Raw genomic sequence first — 20,566 nt, 5'->3', positions numbered from 1 at the left:
TAAAAATAACTGACCTCCTAAAAGAAGATGTACCTGTTCATCTAGAAATGCATCTGCGTTAGTCCTTGAGCTTCAATACCTGCATTGTTTTTACTGAAATGGTAATACTGAATGGAACAGAGGTTCATACAAGTCTTTATTTTAGTGTTCAGAAATGTCATAGATGTATTTCAGGAGGAATGTGTTTTCTTTGTTTCAGATCATACCAAGATAGTCACATCTCTGTTTCACTACTGGATTACAGATATCCTTCCTGTGAAGAACAGGAAATAAAGCCTTGCCTGTGTCCATATACACAGGGTTAAAATTTAATGTACAAACTCTTAACCAAGTAGTAATTGTTCAGGAAGAGCAGTCTCAATACACGTTCTACACCTTCAGGTAAATGGATCATTTTTCTTTGTTACAAACTCTGGAAGACAGCAAACAGGGTATAACTACATGTGATTTTTGTGTTTGGTTGGTCAAGTGTATGCATATACTATGTGGCCTAATTCTTCAGCTGCATTGGTGTGTACAGTTCACTTCAGCATAAGGAAGTTATCTGGAATGAAAAAGTCTGCATCAAGTATTTTGTTTAAGAAGTATAGTTAGTTTCGGGGTTTTTTATAGATTGATTGTTCCTTTTTTTCTTGACTTTTCTTGTTTATCTGATATATATGTTTACCTGAAAAGCAGAAATATATTTTTATATTTAAATCTAAGCAGCAGTATATATGAGGAATGTATTTTTGCTGAATAAACTACTATATTATCGAAACAGATAAATTTCTACATGTGGGTCATGTAGGTACTGTTCACAGTTATGCAGAAACTTGTCTGGCATTTTCAGAGCTGTTCCACGACCCAGCCTGTTACAGTCCGATGGGCTTCACTGACTGCAGAATTATGGGAGTAGGTTCTCACTGATTACTATGTAGTCTTTCTGAAACTGAATTTATCCATGTGTAGATGATACAGTAAATAATATCAATGACTGTAAAATGTTTTGGAATTCTGCAGAAAAAAAGGCTTCATAAGTGAGATGCTCTTCTGTCAACTGAGTCATTCACCTGATAAGCGATACAGAGTTAAACCATTTCTCACATCTTACTGTGTTAGCTTCCTCATCAATAGGATGGGGACAACATATTTACCTCCCCCAACATGTGCTTGGAGATATATTACTGACGAGACTATAAACACTGCATGGGTTTTTTGCTTTGTTTATTATATTGCCTGATATATCATATTTCGAGGCATTGTTTTTCGTGATGCTCAAAAATGTGTAATAAAAATACAGTCATACCTCTTTCTCATTAATTGAAGAAGTTAAAAGGGGTTCCATAACATGTCAAAGGATTGCAGATGCAGTAAAAATGGTCTTATGGCTAAGGCAGCTGTGTGCAGCTCTGGGGAATTTGAGTTAGGTGTGTATCTGCCAGTAAAGATATTTGAACCAGACTTTGCAGAGGAGAAACTAACAGTGTGTTCCCTGTTTTAATGCTCCTGACTTGCTAACACATAGGCACTGAACGGTAGCTGTGACTTTTCACGGAGATGCTCTGTGCCTCAGTCCCATACCTGGAGAATGAAGAAAATATCACTTGAACATGAAACACCTAGATGCTTTTATTGACACAGGAAATTAATCACTTCATCCTCAGATTAAAGTTTGAATGTCATGTAGTAAATGAGGCCTAGGAACAACACAGAAAGGATATTCAGCAACTCATTAGGTAAGCATCATCTGTGCTATACACTGAATATGAAAAAATAAATGAGATCGTGTAATTAAAGACAGTAATTTGAAACACAAATATAAATTAGGTCAAATTAGGACCGTACAAACAACTGTAGTGTCTTCATTTCCTGATACTGGAATCAACTGTGGATGTTATAAGGCTGCTGCCTTGAGTGGACCCCAAGGATGTGGAGATTTCTACTTTTTGTCATCTGAATCCCAGCCTGGATGACTCTCCATCCTACACAGGCCGAGGTGACTGCAGTTTTCATGTTTTAGATTCAGCCAATAGCGAGGCTAAGCACCTATCTCAGGGACACATTCACAAAGCTGACTACACGGGTTGCCACAGACAGGGCATTGCCTTTTAAAACACCCATGAGTAACCCTGCCACATAAAACACAAGTAGAGTCATGTTCCTCTGACTGGTTGGAATTGAATTTCACTAGTAAAAACACACGTGCCTTCACTTCCTAGATTCACAAGCATACCTCCCATCACAGAACCCTCGAATACCAGCACAGGGCCCCAGCCTTTCTCATACACCTGCCTGGATCCTGGGCCCTCTAAACTGCTCTGCACATCACCACCAGCTAGCCCAGCCTGACACATACTATCACATGCTCACACACTCATCTCACAGCTTTGTTTATTGTTTTAATTTGTCTTTATTATTTCTGTTTCAGTGCTTGGCCATTTCTTATAATATTAAAGTGATTTTTAAAATTACACTGAATTTTAAATAGCTGCATACAGAGGAGCAGATTTGGCTATCTTTGCCAAACAGAAATATTTTATACTCTCACTACTCTAATCCCAGAATGTGAGTAAAATTTTTCAGGTAAAAATGTACTTTGCTTGAATTGGGTAATAATGGGGAAAAGATTGCATTCAGTCTCACTTTTTCCCTTTCACTTTAACCATTGTAAGAGCCTTATATTCTGTTCAGAAATCAGCTGGCCTTAACAGAACAAGCTCGGAACAGTTTAAGAATGTAGCTGGTTAGAATCAGTGATATCTGATGTCTTTGTATATGACCTGCAATACAAGCTGAATCTTACACTTGTCAGACCTGCCACTATTACACTAACGGATTCTGAAGAGTAGACGATAAAGTAAAATCTGAGATGTTGGAGAGTTTAGAAAATTGGACCAAATTCAAGCAGGTAAATTGTAGATTGTCGCTGTAGATCACATAAGAATGTATTTGTTTCTGAAACAAAGGTGCCAAATGATGGTGTGCTGAACTGTAATGTGTGTAAGAACACTTAAGAGCAATACATGAAAGAACACAGCACAAATATCTAGTTTAAAAGCAAAAGAAATGGGCATTACTCATCCTACGATAATATCAATTAGGCAATGTGTACTAAAAATGTTAGGGGAGAAGGATTATTCAGTTCCATGTTTAACATCCTATTTGCAGTCAGAAAGATTTCATGGACAAGAATTTCAGTATCTGGTCACTTTCTGTGCTTATTCTGTAGAAGAAATGGTGCTGAATCTCCATACACTTTCTATGGTTTATTTGAGTAGTGGTATAACCAACACAGCTCAGATATGAAAACAGAAAAATTTAAATTAATATCTATCAGTGTATAAAGTGTGTTTTTACATTTTACTATACGTGTCTCTTGCAACACAGCAATGAAACGTTTTCATGCTAAACTCATAAATGGCAAAGGACATGGGCTTGAATTTTTGTTTCTTCCACATCATTCAACCTAAAGAATGTGAAGTATCATGTAGTATTTCTGAGGCATGCAAGAGTTTTTTTAGCGGACTTTGCATCAGAGAACTTCAGACTGATCAGTACACACTATTATCAGCATATTTCAAACTTCTGGGAAGACAGAGCTTCAAAATTTTGTTTTTAAAACCTGCATGGACTCTAACAGTAGGAATAATTTAAGGATCAACTAAAAGGTAGCCTGCATGTGGCTTCAAGAGTTTTCAGTTTTCATAGTTAAACATGACACAGTAGGGCAGGAACAGCAGCACAATGGGAGAGAAGCTGGGCTGAGTAGGTGGTGGTCCCTTCCTTTGGCTCCGTGTACAAGGAAGACCACAGAGGCTGAAGTAGTTTTGGGGATCTGTAGTAGTGAATAGCTGGTCACTATGCTTGTATGCAAGGGTATGAGTTCAAAGCCATTATCTCGGTATATAGGTACATCTTTTATTCTCAAAATTGCCTGTGAGACCTTAATTCTTCTCTTTTGTGGATATGTAATATGGGAATCAGTTTCTGTTGTTAACAGATTTTTACGGCTTCATAAGTGGTGCAGTATTTTATATAGTACTTCACAGTCATGTGGAGTTATAAATTCTTTAATGTGTTTTCTATGACAGCTGTCTTTTCTCCCCTGCATCAGTGCAGGGAGATACTACTCAGTAGGCCAAATCTATGAAATGACATCTGGGGAAAAAAAGACTTTAAAAAAAAAAATACAAGGAAGGAAAAAATTGGTGAGTGGCAGCATGAAGGCAGAGAATTGTTAAGATGTCTTTGACTGAAGAAAACATATTTCACCCAGTAATATCTGGTGTATCATAAAACCAGTCCACAGAAGTAGAGTGGAAAGTGATGTGTGTTATGGTTGCACAGTACACATTAAGTATAATAACAAAGAGTGGTAGTGGGAAAAAAAAAAAACATCAAATTGAAAGATTGGAAAAATGCATTATATTTAATATTTAGGCCAACCTCAGGTTATAGCTATGTAGATTTTGTGATTGATTGCTTCAGGCCTAGACTGCACCTAAGGAGGGCTGCATTGCACATGTTTATCAGCTAATTTAGCTGCATCGTTAACTACTTTATCCTCTGCATTGCATCTAAGTAAATTTTGTTGAATAGGATAATTATAATGTCTGAGTATTTCGCAATTTTTAATATGTGTTTTTCTTAGATTAAAAAACTGTGTATTTTTAAAATGCTAGATATATGCTGAACTAAGCCATGGGAGAAAACCACTACATGAGTATAAAGAAAAAGCAGGAATTTACGAATTCTGTATGTTTCCTGCATCTAAAGAACTGGGAAAAAACTGTATTATTTGAAAACAGTGTCTATGCACCACAGTCACTCAAGGTCAAATATATAGCTTTAATAAGGACATTCTCCAAGTTGAGTGCTTAACTTTGTAGAATTAATAGTCTGTAGTTGTTTTAATGAACTGTATCATTTGTAAAATGTATAAGCAAGCTGTAGTTCTCTTGTACATTATTACTGCAATGCTACATCCTGTTTTAGGATACATAATGCAAAAAAAAAAAAAAAAGAAAAAAAAGGTGTTATCTAAGATTGAAGAGGACTACACAAAAATAGAGAAGGAATGAATCTGTGGTTCAATACCTTCTTTTCCGTTGCATCAACTCTAGTCTGTTATTGGTTGCATCATCTAGAGGCTGCTTTTCTTCACTTTCAAGATCTTTGACATTCTTCTCAGTCCCTCAGTCAGTGCACAGATGATTCCTCCATCCTCTCAGCCTCCGATACTAGCTTCCATCACCCATGTGCTACATTTTCAGATTAACACATTTGTGCTTTTTCTCACAATGCCTTCCAGAGCTCTCTGCAGATGAGTTTTTCTATCATCTTCCTTTCCTTTAAAACTCTCCTTTGCCCTGAGGCTGCCCAAAAGCTTGGCAACAGCTAGGTCAGTAGTGTGCTAACACAACTGCCTACTGTGCTGATGTTGCCTTATTGTATCTGTGTCCTCCCACATCAATCTGCCTATTTTCTTATCTGTTTTCTGCTTTCTTAAACTAGTAGCCATTTGATGGAGGGTTTGGCCTGCTGCACAGCACCTAGCACAGCAGATTCCTGTTACAACTGAGGTGCCAGTGTGCTAGGGGAATGTAAAATAGACTTAACTGCAATCAAGAATATGCTAGAACATGTAAGCAAGGCTGCTGATAGTTAAAAATGGAATCATAATTTTACATTACACACATGATCAGTCTAGTAAAATAAGGACCTGTTTATCCCTGGTAGACATGTTAGAGGCAGCGTTCATCTGCAGATTGCTAAGGAGTGGTTGGAGGTATGCAGGATGGGATTCATTTCTTCTAGCTCCAAATGTGTAGAGTGTAGATGGTCCCCTCTGAGCTGCCTATCCTAAAGAACTTTATAATTATTGGAATTAAATAGCTGCCTTCACAGCCCAGTATAACTGATTGCTTCTAGACATCTACTTTAGGAGAAGGACAATGGTAGAAATAGGAAAACTTATGTCTTTGCATTGACTGTTACAGGAGCATAAACAGGTAGGTCAGATGGAAACATCTGCATTTCAGGCATCTGGATCTTGTAAAAAATAAATCATTTACTGTATCTGAGGAAGGAACAGGAATGTACGTGTTACATGATGAAACCATTGCCTACTCCTGGTGCTGCTCTGGCAGTGGCAAGCTCCTTAAACTTGGACAGGGCTATGACCCCTGCTTCCTTGCTTCTTTCATATCTTCTCTTGGGAAGCCGTTGCCTGGGAGTGGTAAAAGGGAGAAGAGTAAGGAGCTGTTGTACAGCTGTGCTTGGAACTTGCCCAAAACAAGCTGAGGAGGTGCTTCTCCTGCTCTTCTTCTTGTTCCCTTCACGTGATCATGCACAGAGTGGCCTCCACCACTTCTCAGATAGGCTCAGTGAGATTGCTGTGTGATTTATTCCTCCTCACAGTAACAATAATGAACTGGAAGTGAATATAAATGCAAAGAGAAGGAGTAACCATTGCAAGGAATATCAAACTGATTGCCCACTACCTGTGTTCTAGAGAGTGAATCATAGCAAATGTATTTTCTTCAGGATCACAGGAGTAACCACCAAACTCTGTAGACATACTGATAGCTGTTTGATCTCTGTCTGGCTTGTTAGAGCTTTACAATTAAAGTCATGTTTAAATCTGATTGGAATTCAGGGAAAGCATCTTAGCTTATTACCATTACTATAGTGCCGGATTCTATTTACATTGATAAACACTTTAAAATACTTGACGTGTTATTCAGTTAAATCTGTGATTGCTAACTGACAGACCAAAGTGCATTGATTTTTCCAACCGCATTAAGCTAAATACATGGCACAGTGTTTCAGTAGCCTGTCTGCTTAACCCTTTCACAATAATTCAATTACCCAGTATAAAATTAATGTGTAAAATATTAAATAACTCTAAATTTCTAAATTAGAAGGCGTTGTAAGAATATCTTCATCTCGATAGTTTCTGACATATATTTATTACTGGATGATATACAATCTGCTACAGTTCACATTGTTATCCAGATGGCAAAAGTCACTCAGAAAGTTTTTTCTCTGTACCCACTCAGTAAATTGATAGATTCATAGAGAGTAAGACTAAAAAGGACATGAGATTATCTTCTCTGACCTCATCTATTATAGATCCCTGGTCATAAATTTTCCTTTTACTTCAGGGTGAAGACCAGTAACTTGAGTCTGACAAAAACACAAATTGTCATTTTTTGCTAAAGCAAGTCTGCTGCAGAGACAAGCAAGCTTGATTTAAAGGCATCAAGAAATGAAGACTTAGCCCCTTCTCTGGTCATTTATTCCAGTGCTCAATCAGTCTCACAGTTAGAAACATTTGAATTTGTCTAGATTTAACTTTCAGCCATTAGTTCTTGGTATACTTTTCTTCACTAAATTAAGCAGTCCCTCACTAGCCACTATTTTCTGTCTGAAAGTTTTTGAACACTGTAATCAAGCTACAGTGCAACCTCCTTTTTGCTACCTTAAATGTGATGTCTTTAAATTATTTGATTTAAGGCACTTTCTACAGCCTTCAGATTGTTTTGTATCTCTCTTGCACATTCTCTCCATTTTTTTTCCCGCCAGTTAGAGAGCAGCTGTGCTGGAACTGCACATAGAACTTCATTTAAAAATCTCAGCAATGCCAGCTTTCGTACTCATTATTCCATTGTTTGTGGGTCCTCTTTTTGCGATAGAATTTTATAGGGAGTCAGTGTTCACAGAATCATAGAATCATAGAATGATTTGAGTTGGTCCAGATTATCTGGTTCCAACCCCCCTGCCATGGGCAGGGACAGTTTGCTCAAAGCCCTGTCCAACCTGGCCTTGAACACTTCCAGGGAGGGTGTAGCCTGTTCCAGTGTCTCACTGCCTTCACTGTGAAGAACTTTACATCAAATTTAAACCTACCCTCTTCCAGTTTAAAGCTATTACCCCGTGTTCTATCACTACATGTCCTTGTCAAAAGTCCCTCTCCAGTTTTCTTTTAGGCCCCCCCCTTACGTACTGAAAGGCTTTTGAATGATTTGTCATAGTAGACAAATACTCCTGAAATTTATTGCTTTCCAGGATTTAGTCCTTGGTCCCATACTTTTTTCTTAAATGTCTGACTTTCTGTTTGGCCACATTAATGTCAATTTTCTTTAATTATGTCTATATTAGTAAATGATGGATTGGTTTGTGTGCCTGTACTGCTTTTATTAGTATCAACTATCTGCTAATCTAGGTGTCATCTGCAAATTCTACCAGCAATGATTCTATGTTTACTTACAAATCATTAATAAAAATGCTGAACGATGTTGAGTACTAGTACTAATCTTTACGGGATCCAAAGAGAAATAACATCATTTAGTCATGATTTACCTATTTTTGAAAACAGAAAACTGAGATCATCTAGCAGATTTGTAATGTATTTAACATGTACTTTATTGTCCTATATGCTTTTTTTGTTTTGATCAGAAAGTCATGTGGCAGTAGGCAACTTCATAGGAGTCTAAACACCACAAGGTGTAAAGGTTATCTGCCGCTGCCAACAAGTATTTCTTCGGTTTTCTACAATAGCAAGCTTTATTTTTTTTAGGTAAGGATAAGAGTCCAAACTAAAGACACTGTACAAAAAAACTATAGAATTGTGGTTTAGAGTATGCTTGAGGGAAAGTAGAATATTTGAAAAGTATTCAAAGTAAATAGGCTCTCAAATTTGTCTTATATGTTTTCAATTTGTTGCTCTGTGGGGAATGATTTGCATTAGTTAAAATTGATGGTTGTGAAAGATCTCTTATTTTTAAACATCAAAGGAAAATTCATCTTTATTTCTTTTTCTGTGAGATGTGATACATAACTTTAGTTTTGAAGGTGTCGTGTGTGTGTGTGCGTTATCTGTTGTATTGTGTTTCTTCCAGTTGATAATTGAAGAAAGATCCTTGCCATATGTTCATTAACTACTGATGAAAAAAACATGTCTTAGACTTCGAAGTTTTCTTAGGAAGTTGCATTCACAGTTTTATAGTGGGATATGCAAATTTTCATTTTTTTACAGAAGCAGTTCTCTGAGCATATCTTCAGGCCACGGCACAGATATGTTAACTGTCAGCATCAGCATTAACTATCTAAACCCAAAGCCATTGTTGGAGACCAGTGTAAGGATTCATCAGAGATATTAATCGCACTTCAGCTTAAGTCTCTGAACTTCTACTGCTCACGGAGTGCCAAGGTGCAATTGGTATTGTGAATCAAAATGTAGGCAGCCTTAACATTTTCTGTTGGAGCTAGAAATGGCAGATAGAAGTCCCAGTTCCTCTCTGCCCAGAGCTGTCCCAGTCTGGAGAGAAGCAGGAGCATCTGATTCTCAAGTAGATCCTATGAATCACCAGTAGGATTTCCACTTCATTGCAGTCACTCAGCACCCTCATGGTTCCCATTAGTCAAGGCTGTGTCTCAGGCTGGCCCCAAAGCTACACAGTGGAAAAACAGGAGTAACAACAGCAGAGCAGCACGGTAACCAGCAAAGTCACAGTAGGGCCAGTTAGTACAGGAGCTAAACATGAAAGGAAAGGGATTTTAAAACAACTTGCAACTGGAAGTACCACTCCTGCCCCAGCTGCAGGAGCCTGCGGTTCAAAGGCAGAAGGGAAAACTGAAGTGTTTTGCACCAGAAATTGCAAAAGAAAAAGCGCCAAAAATAAGAGATATATTGATTTGTTTTCTCAATGTGTATAAAGCTGATGAATGCAGTTCTGCTGCTCTATTTGAGGAAATTTGACCTGTGCTGCATAAAACCCTCGCATACAAACAGCATAGAGCCTCCAGCTCCCAGGTTCTGGCTCTGTGCTAACACAGAACATGCCTTTCAGGATTCTAAAAGGTTTCTTAACTCTACCCTACACTGGAAGCCTTGGGGGGAAAAAGCAGCATTTCTGTCAGAATGCCCTGGCAGCATCTTTTCTTTCAAGCTGATTCCCTTACGCATAAGCAAAAAACATTAAAGTTCAGTATCGAACCAAAAACATTTCAGGTGTCCTTGTCAGGGTACCTGAGACACAAAGACTTAGCTGACTGTTATATTTCTAGAAGTCGCATGCCCATCTACTTTCTCCATAATTTACAAGGCCTTGCCCTGTTTCATAGTGTGAAAAGCAGTCTCAAACTACCTTACAGGTATCATAGGATGAACATCTGAACATGGGCAGGTGCTGGGGAGCAACTGGCAACAGTCACTTACCGAGGTGATGCAGACAGGAGGGAAGGAGAGATGGGGGCTACGTGAGTGGAGCTTTTCCCTTGTAGGTTGCGATGGTGATTTGCAGACCCTTTCTGCTCTGTTCTCAACAGTGTTCTCTTGGATAACCTGAGACTTGCACTTTCAAATGAGAGTGGTGGGAAACGAGAGGTAAAATTCACAAAGATGAGATGACATTGAGCAAGTATCTTGAAGAGGATAATTAGTCTTTTGAATAATAACTAAGGGCCCTCTCTGTCAACCTTCATGCAGCTCCAGTTGTCCAAGGCTGATCCAAATCATAGCAATTACTGGTATCCAAAAATAATCGATGCTTTGTACAGCAGTCTCTAGCATGGCGTTTTGCTTGAAACCAACCAAAGAAATTTGAAAAAAACACTGTAATACTACAAAAACCATAAAATTATCTGTTAGAAATCCAAACTAGGCCAGTCTTTGGCACCTGTTTTGGTTTTCTTCCTGAGTCTCTATAAATTGTCGTTGTTACTCTTTGTGAATATCCAGGATAAGCACGTCATCTGAAAAACCTATCCAATAAAAGCATTCTACTCACAGTTGCTGTTCTTTCTCTTCCCCGCATTCAAATCTGAGTCCATGGACCTGAATATAATCTCAGTGCATGGAATAGTGTGCTCCCATTGCTATTATGCCCTGCAGGGATAGTCACTCCCTTTCCCAATCTGGCAGTCTGTGCTTGTGAGCAAGAGTCATTACAACTAACTGAGCATGCTGTTCTGTGGTGTGCCCGAAGGCGGCGGAAATGACTGTGGTCCAACTCTCAGCTCCAGAATATTGTGCACCAGGATATTAACTGGCAATATTGCTTTGGTGCAGAGGCTTCCTCCAGGCACCCACAAGACAGATGGCTTTATCAGTACACAGCCATTCACCTCTGTATTGCAGCTGGGAAGAAATACAAACAAATTTTCAACTATCATTGCTAAGCAATTTTACAGCTGTCTATCTGAAATTAAAGTACATTCCATTGGTTGTGCTTTGCATTTTTATAGTGACTGGCAATCTTTTTTCCACAATGCTACACTCAGCCTTCCACAGAGTTTTTAATGCTCACAGAAATGCATGACACTAATTTAACAAAGGTGAGTGCATCAGACTGTAGGGAACCAAGCAAAGGAGGACTCTGCATAATCTGTGTAGTTGGACACTTCCTATAGACCAGTGTAAAAATCAAAACATCTCTGGCAGGGAGAGACTTTTGTATAAAAGTTCATAGGGACGAATTGATACACACCTCATGGAAAGTCTTTCTAGAGCCTATACAAAAGTCAGCTGCCAGCCCACAGCCCGTCAGTCCTGTTCCTCCTGAATGGAACTGTGCACCAGTCTTTGAAGTGGTATGAGTCAAGGATTGAAGCAGTGCGTTTCTCGGTAACTGAGTAACTCTCTTTGGCTCAAATGAGTGGGAATCCATGAACATGTCTCTTGAGTTGGAGTGAGTTTTCCATCAGAGTCAAAAGCTGGTCAGAACTAAATTGTAAGGCATTTGTACCCCTTGGCTATTGTAGTACCTGTGCTCCAGTTTCCAAATAAAGTTGGCACAAACTTCCTGTAGGTGAGAGGTAAGACTGAACCATGCTTAACTAGCAGCACGACCTTGCCATCAGGGAAAAGCAGCTGGGTGAGATTTCTATAAGCTGTGAAATGGGAGGAGTTTACAGTCAGCTCTGAAAGTAACTTCAAGGTGGGACAATCTGTCAGAGCAGTTCCTGATTCACAGAGAAGCTGTCTCCGAAAGCAGTCTCTCTGCCTCCAAACTGGAGAAGTCAATGTCTGATAATCAGTAAAAATCTTGTTGTCAAGGAAGGCTATGATGCAGGAAGGAGGTAAAAAACTCAAAGGAGGTTTTTTTCCTTTGTATATTGTGGCAGGGGGGCAGTGAATTCTTTAGATTCACAGAATCATAGAATGGTTTGAGTTGGAAGGGACCTTAAAGATCATCTAGTTCCAACCCCCTGCCATGGGCAGGGACACCTTCCACTAGCCCAGGTTGCTCAAAGCCCCGTCCAACCTGGCCTTGGACACTGCCAGGGAGGGGGCAGCCACAGCTGCTCTGGGCAGCCTGTGCCAGTGCCTCACCACCCTCACAGTGAAGAATTTCTTCCTTATAGCTAATCTAAATCTACCCTCTTTCAGTTTAAAACCATTACCCCTCGTCCTATCACTACACTCCCTGAAAAAGAGCCCCTCCCCATGTTTCCTGTAGCCCCCTTTAAGTACTGGAAGGCCGCTATAAGGTCTCCCCAGAGCCTTCTCTTCTTGAGGCTGAACATCCCCAACTCTTTCAGTCTGTCCTCATCAGGGAGGTGCTTCAGCCCCCTGATCATCTTTGTGGCCTCTGAACCCACTTGAGCATGTCCATGTCCTTGCTGTATTGGAGGCCCCAGAGCTGGACACAGCACTCCAGGTGGGATCTCACGTGAGCACAGTGGAGGGAGAGAATCCCCTCCCTCGACCTGCTGGCCACACTTCTCTTGATGCAGCCCTGGAGAAGGTGTATGGGACAATCAGAGGAAGCCCTCCCTCTAACTCTGAGTGAGGAAAGAAAATCCCAACAGCTTGATTTCAAACCCTCCATTTATCTGCAGGTCTGAGAATACTATGGAAGTGTTGGTAAAAACAGAGTAACATGAGAGGCAGAGGAAGACGTATAGAGGAGGTACGGAAGCAAGGTGGAAGAGTAAAATGACATACCCAGCTTGAAGAGTCCTGTTTGCTCATTCTCCATAAATAAACTTTTCCTACTTTATACCCTTTTTGCCCTTTCCGTATCTTTTCTGAGTTTGCTTCATCTTTTCAGAGACGGGAGGACCAAAACTGCCCATGTTATTAAAAATGCAAGTTCACCATTTTTTGAAGTGTGCTTTGATTTGTTCTCTAGTGCTTTCCAAATAATTCAGTTGCTTTTTTGACCCCTAACTGGGTACTGAGCTGACTTCTTCATAGAACTGTTATTTCATTCCTGAACAGTCCTTATCAGTTTAAGTAATTTTTGCAATATTTGCAATACCCTACATGGAATTTCATCTGCCATTTTATCACAAGTTGTTCATGATCATAGTGCTCTTCTGCAGGTCTGCACAGTCAGCTTTCAATTTTAGTCCCTGTCATAACTGTAGTGGAATCAGCAGACTCTGTTCCCCAATTATTCATCACCTTTTCCAGGTCATTTAGGACCTTGCTGAGCAGCACAGAACCTGGCACAAAGTCCCAGAGGATTACATTGGCAATTTCCTTCCAGTGGGAAAATTCTGCATTCCTACTTTTTCTTTCATATCTTTCAATTACTTATTCAAATGGGGATCTTCTTAGCCTATGAGACTTCCTTTCTGAGAGCTTTTTTTTTCCCAATGAATTTTAAAAATGCACTTTAGTACACCCTGTCTTCTTACTTGTGGATTCCTAAAAAAAAAAAAAAAAAAAAAAAAAAAAAGAGCCAGTAGGCTTCCCTTTACAGAAGCTTAACAGATGCTTCCCAGTGTATTTTTTTCTGAGTGTCTGATCATTCTGTTCCTTGCAATGGTTCCTACTGACTTTTTGAACATCAGGTTCACTGATGTGGAGTTCCTCAGATCACCCTTGGAATTCTTTGTAAAAATTAGCCGTCACCACAGCCGTTTCCTGTCCCCTGACACTGAGACAATTCCCCGCGAGAGGTTACACACCAGGGCTCACAGTTGTGTTATTTCATCCTTCGGTTGGTTTAGAGCTCTTAGGTGAATACCATCTGGTCCTAGTGAGCTGCTAGTGTGGTGCCGTGGGAAGTACAGTGTCTGAAGAAGGAACTCCCAAGTTAAGTCCAGTACATTGTGATGAAGTGCAAATGTTCACTACTCTGCCCCTCCTGTTTTATTTTCCACTCCTAGGTAATTTGAATTCTGTTTTAATCATTACTGCTTGACCTCACAGTCAGACAACCACAACACTTAATCAGATTAAAGACTACCTAATGAAAAAAATAAATGTTATAGAAATGATGCTCATTTGATTAATGTATTTTTCATGCTTTATTTCCTGAATAGATTGTTTTACCCTCTTCATAAGTTAATGAAAGAATCTTCCAGTGTTTAGCTAGGGAGTTCACAACATAGAGCATGTACCTTTATGCAGGATTATGCCTAAAAATAGATTGCCGATCATGTTAACTAGCACAACTGTGCTAGCACAATGCCGTGCCAGAAATAATAGATGTCTCTTTAAGGGATTAACACATTTAGATAGGAATACAGATAGTAGGGAATAGGAAACGTGTAATCGGCAATGTGGAAGCAATTACAAGGAAAGAAAACAAGGGGACATGTCAGAAAGCGTGCGAGAATAGAAATTCAACTAGCAGGGTTCCTACTAAAGCTATGTAATTTAATTTAAAGCTTTTAAGCATTTTGTATCATACTTTGAAAGCTCCAGTAATTTATGTCTTCTTATATTGCAGTTTAAAGTCTTACAAGAGAATTTACAGACCTTTTGTGTTTTGGGTGGACTAATTCATTAGCCTGTTGCATTGGTAACAGGGAACATACAGCAATATATTCAGGCCTTTATCTCTGCAAGGATGGATCAAAGCATTTACAGTTTCTAAATTTGGAATCATTTTTTGATATTACAGGTCTAGATATCCATTACTTCTAAATGTAAGGAACTTTCCTAGTAGACTTCAGAACATCTCGATGTTTTGACACTTTTGCTTATTGCAGGAATGTTAAATGTCAATAAAATTGTACATTTTGATAATAGCTCCAGATTCATTTCAAATGTGATCACACGTAGAACACATTTCAGCCCTTTCAAAAAGCAAATTCTGCAAGTTTGTTTAGAAGGTGGATTAGGTGCCTTCGTAGGATTCATGACTCGGAATTTATAAAGCCATGTGGAATACAGTAACCTGCACATTTTGACTATCTGAAAATTTTGTTTGGAAGGAACAAAGAAATGCCAGTGAAATGACTGACTGAAGTGTAGTTCTGTTGTAAATCAGAGTTTTAGAATTAGAACCAAAATTAAGTTCATACTTTGAATGTGTCTATGTTATCTTAGAATGAATCCTTTTCCATTCCAGAGTCCTGATACCCCAAACATCCCTACTGCGGCTATTTTTTCACTCTGTGACTGTGCTCTGAAACAAATTAAGTATGTCCTTGGCTACAGAAAAGCACAGGATACTGTATGTTAGGGTCTTTCTTGTACATAAAATACGGCAGGTCTCTGCAAGCCTTCCAGTCATTCACAGGCATGGCAGGAGATCTCATGGCCTTCAGTCCTCGGCTGCCATACCCAAATACTTGCACTTTGGGAATTACATTTAGAAAGCTGCTTCTTAAGCCCTCTCATTTGTGTGATTCATGGTGAAGATTTGATATGTGTGTAACAGGGTTGCAATGTGGCATGTAGTGGAGGAGGAAGAGCCCTGCTCAAGTTAGTTGTATATGCACCTGCTTATGTGCATAGTTTTACTGATGAAAAATTTTCCATCAGCAGTACAGAACTTCTGGGAATGATCTGTCCAACTTTTACAAACAAGTGGTTCAAATTCAAAAGGCTCTGGGCGGTGTGTTGCACATGACAGGTTGCAACCCTACACGGGTCAGTGTAGGTATACACTGTGTATCAAGCTGCAGAAGGTATCTGGGATGCCATGATGGAGCCTCGCATGATCTGGAACCTCTGCAGATGGAGCGAGTGATGCCCATGTGGACATGGAGTCTGACAGTCCAGCTTTTTGTCTCATCAGAGACAGAAGCAGCAAAGGCAACGTGAAAAGTTCTCATCACAGATTGTAATATAATTTCTCATATCAACGCTCACAGTGAAAAGCACCCACTGAGGACTGGCTAGCCAGGAACACATGTTCAGCCTGGCTCAAGAGCCATCATCTGGTGGGTGTCTTGATGTAGATACCCATTTTAGTCGACTCTGGGGAACAGAGCAGAGTAAGAGAGGATATGCTTTGCTCCTTAACAAACTCACCCTTCTTTGCTCCATCTCTTCTAAATGGAAAGGAAATTGCAGGCTGTTCACAGGAAAGACCCTAGTGCCTTGTTTCTTTGCAAAATAGCAGCCCTTGTATGTCACTCCTTTAGAACAACAAATAATACACTGTCTTGGATTAGTAGCAGCTAATTGTCATACACAACCACAGGAGTGGATGTGCTCTCGAGTAATGATGTGTCTAACAAGTCTTACATATCCAGATATATCCACAGGTGTTCCACAGGCTTCCCTAGTCAGATCAGCAGTGCCTTGGTAGCTAAAAAACGGCATCATGTTAAATGATGATACCCACCTTCTTCACAAACTGTCAGGGTTGCACTGTGTATCCTTCCAGTGCACTACCTTGCTGAAGTGGTTGGTACGTGCTTTGAATACTGGGATCATTGCAAGACAGTGTATTACAACTGTTTCCAGGGTTAACTGGGACTCTGGACCTCTACTGGAAGTCTGTCTGCTGCCTACTAGATATGAACCTTCCCAGAATAATGGCTATAGATAAATCTTTCCACAGTATGCACCCAGATAATTAGCAGGCCAGTGAGCCCAGCCCAGAGTGTGTTGTGTTGGTTGATTTCTGAAGCAGCAAGTCATAAAGCTGTCACTCAAAAAAGAGAGCTATTATTCTGCTATGCATTTTAAACACTCAACCCACTTTCCAGGAGCGGGTATTAAGCAAAAGACACACCAGGAAAGTGCTTGTGATGCAGTGTCATTTGCACAGCAGAGGCGGACAAGCTTCTCCCTGCCCATATCTACTAGACCAGTTTTCTCTTGCAGTCCATCCTACAGATTCTGCAAAGTTGTAAAAATCATTAAGGTGGACCCAGAGTTGCCAGTGGTTGGTGTGAGTGTAGCAGCACCTTTTTGAAAGTCTTCAGACCTGCAAGACCCCAAGTCTCTCTATTAATGCCCTTTGATTATATTTTTGATTTGGGGTTGGAGTTTTTTTCATTTTGGTGAGGTCTTTTTGGATCAGTAACAGTCAGGACTGGCAATGTTTTGTACATTAATAACTCTCTACTGGGACATTGGAGATGGTTCACAGAATCACAGAATTGTCTAGGTTGGAAAAGACGTCAAAGATCATCCAATCCAACCATCAACCCAACATCAACAGTTCCCAACTACACCATATCCCTCAGCAGTATATCGACCCGACTTTTAAACACCTCCAGGGATGGGGACTCCACCACCTCCCTGGGCAGCCCATTCCAACACCTAACAACCCCTTCTGTAAAGAAATTCTTCCTAATATCCAGTCTAAACTTTCCCTGGTGCAACTTGAGGCCATTCCCTCTTGTCCTGTCGCTTATTACTTGGTTAAAGAGACTCATCCCCAGCTCTCTGCAACCTCCTTTCAGGGAGCTGTAGAGGGCGATGAGGTCTCCCCTCAGCCTCCTCTTCTCCAGACTAAACACCCCCAGTTCCTTCAGCCGCTCCTTATACGACCTGTGCTCCAGACCCTGCACCAGCTCCGTTGCCCTTCTCTGGACACGCTCGAGTCATTCAGTGTCATTTTTGGAGTGAGGGGCCCAAAACTGAACACAGGAATCGAGGGGCGGCCTCAGCAGTGCCGAGTACAGGGGTAAGATCCCTTCCCTGTCCCTGCTGGCCACGCTATTGCTGACACAAGCCAGGATGCCATTGGCCTTCTTGGCCCCCTGGGCACACTGCTGGCTCCTGTTCGCCGGCTGTCAATCAACACCCCCAGGTCCCTCTCTGACTGGCAGCTCTCCAGCCACTCCTCCCCAAGCCTGTAGCGCTGCTGGGGGTTGTTGTGGCCCAAGGGCAGCCCCCGGCATTTGGCCTTATGGAAACTCCTCCAGCTGGCCTCAGCCCATGGCTCCAGCCTGTCCAGGTCTCTCTGCAGAGCCTCCCTGCCCTCGAGCAGATCAACACTCCCACCCAACTGGGTGTCATCTGCAAACTGACTGAGGGTGCCCTCGATCCCCTCGTCTAGATCATCAATAAAGATGTTAAACAGGAGTGGCCCCAACACCGAGCCCTGGGGGACACCACTCGTGACCGGCTGCCAACTGGATTTAACTCCGTTCACCACAACAGTTTGGACCTGGCCATGCAGACAGTTTTTTACCCAGCAAAGCGTGTGCCCATCCAAGCCTTGAGCAGCCAGTTTTGCCAGGAGAATGCTGTGGGAAATGGTGTCAGAGGCCTTGCTAAAGTCAAGGTAAATTACATTCACAGCCTTTCCCTCATCCAATAAGCCCATCGTCCTGTTGTAGAAGGAGATCAGGTTTGTCAGGCAGGACCTGCCTTTCACAAACCCATGCTGACTGGGCCTGAGCATCTTTGTCCCGCATGTGTTGTGTGATGGTACTCAGGATGAGCTGCTCCATCAGCTTCCCGGGCACCGAAGTCAAACTGACAGGCCTGTAATTTCCCGGATCATCCTTCCAACCCTTTTTATGTCTGGGAGTCACACTGGCCAATTTCAATCTGTCAGGATGTCCCCAGTCAGCCAGGACTGCTGGTAAATGATAGAAAGCAGCTTGGCGAGCACCCCAGCCAGCTCCTTAAGCACCCTCGGGTGTATCCCATATCGTCCCATAGACTTGTGTCTGTGTGATGCAGCAGGTCACTGACTGTCTCCTCATGGATAGCAGGGGGGTCGTTCTGCCAGTCTCTGTCTTCTGGCTGAGGAGGCTGGATTCCCTCAGTACAACTAGTCTTGTTATTAAAGACTGAGACAAAGAAGACATTAAGCACCTCAGCCTTCTCCTCCTCACTTGTTACCAAATTTCCTCCTGCATCTAGCAGGGGATGGAGACTCTCCCTGGTCTTTCTTTTGCTGTTGACATGCTTATAGAAACATTTCTTGTTATCCTTGATTGCAGAAGCCAGATTAATTCCTAGCTGGGCTTTAGACCTCCTGATTTCCACTCCGCATAGCCTCACAGCATCTTTGTAATCATTGTGCGTCGCTAGCCCCTTCTTCCAAGTCTGTAAACTCTCCTTTTCTCCCTGAGTTGCAGCCAAAGCTCACTGTTCAGTCAGGGTGGTCTTCCCTGTCTCCGGCTTCTCTTACTGCACCTAGGGACCGCCTGCTCCTGAGCCATTAACCCTTCCTTCTGAAAGAGTGCCCAGCATTCCTGGACCCCTGTACCCTTCAGGATCGTCTCCCAAGGGATCCTGTCAAGCAGGTGCCAAACAAGACAAAGTCAGCCCTTTGGAAGTCCAGGATGTCAGTTCTGCTGCCCCCTCTCCTGCCCTCTCTAAGAATAGAGAACTCTATTATTTCATGATCACTGTCCCCTAATCGGCCTCCAACCACCACATCATCCACCAGTCCTTCTCTGTTCACAAAGAGGAGATCCAGCAGGGCACCTTCTCTGGTCAGTTCATTCACCAGCTGCGTTCCCCCAAAGATTCTGTACTTGCACATCAGGTCAGGTAGTGCCTGTTTATGCAGAGCCTTAAATGCAGTTCTTCCTATGTGTAGTGGGCCACTCAAGTTTTACCAGTGTTGTTTTCCCTCTATGAAGACCTCCCCTGAGCGAGGGGAGATGAAGCTAGGCTGTTGACCACATCCAGTAGTTGGGGAATGAGGCCAAATTCTGTGTTCAAGGACGTCATCAGGGCTCATCAGTATCTAAGAGGAGAAGGAAGTGTTTGCTGATCCTTCTTTTGTGAGGTTAACCAGCTTCTTGTAATACATACTTTTTATTTGCTTTGGTCATCTTAGTAGCCATTCTTTATACCAGCCTCACTTTGAATTCTCCTGCTCTAATCAGCGGGGTCCAGTTCACGTGACTCTCTGTATTTACACTGGTGATGTCTGTGTCTGTGCTAGTACTCACTGTACTATCAAGCATCACTTTTTCCTCTGATCTCAAACATCTAAAATAGGTAATTTACAATGGAAGTTTAGAGCAACTGGTTTGGAGGTAGGCATCTGCTCTAGCCACCTCTGGGGTTAGGAGAGAGGGATCCAGCCCTGCTTGACCAGAACTGGATTCCAGATGAGCTGTGCCAGTGCCACTGCACTACACCTATGCTGCTGCCAGTGACAGTAGCATGTATCTATCTTTGCTTTGGAAATACTTAAAAAAAAAAAATCAGGATTTTTTTTTTCTCCCTGTAATTTCTAACAGATACAAACTGCAGCAATTTCTAACAAAATTGTCTTTCATGGCAGAAGTCCTCCTTTCTTCGTAGCAGAAATTAACTTGATGTTCTGCTATTCTTTTGCTGTTGAATTTTTGTCAGTTTCTATTATTTTGCCCCTCAATGCCATCAAAGCACTTTGGGTAGGCAGGCTGCAAATACAGGAGTAACCACTTGGCAGTGGAGTTGTGGGAAGTGAATGAGTCAGTTCTC

At 41.4% G+C, this 20,566-nt stretch overlaps 1 protein-coding gene across 5 annotated transcripts in view; it reads left to right on the top strand.

Annotated features, from left to right (window-relative positions):
• ERICH1 (glutamate rich 1) overlaps positions 1 to 20,566 on the top strand; it is a 100,819-nt gene that overhangs the window by 68,383 nt on the left and 11,870 nt on the right. For 2 of the 5 annotated variants that reach the window (XR_012632807.1, XR_012632805.1), the window contains exon 6: positions 200 to 381. Coding sequence is in view for 2 of the 5 variants with exons in the window: in XM_074895721.1 (XP_074751822.1) it covers positions 200 to 273 (74 nt within the window). In the remaining 3 variants the exon portion in view is untranslated. Of the gene's footprint in view, positions 1 to 199; positions 1,252 to 1,507; positions 1,770 to 20,566 lie in introns of those variants that run through there. The other 3 variants (XM_074895721.1, XM_074895720.1, XR_012632806.1) reach the window with 2 other exon arrangements.

The sequence above is a fragment of the Athene noctua genome, chromosome 1 (genome assembly GCF_965140245.1).
Source record: "Athene noctua chromosome 1, bAthNoc1.hap1.1, whole genome shotgun sequence".
NCBI classification, from domain to species: Eukaryota; Metazoa; Chordata; class Aves; order Strigiformes; family Strigidae; genus Athene; species Athene noctua.
This window is presented reverse-complemented; position numbering and strand designations above follow the sequence as displayed.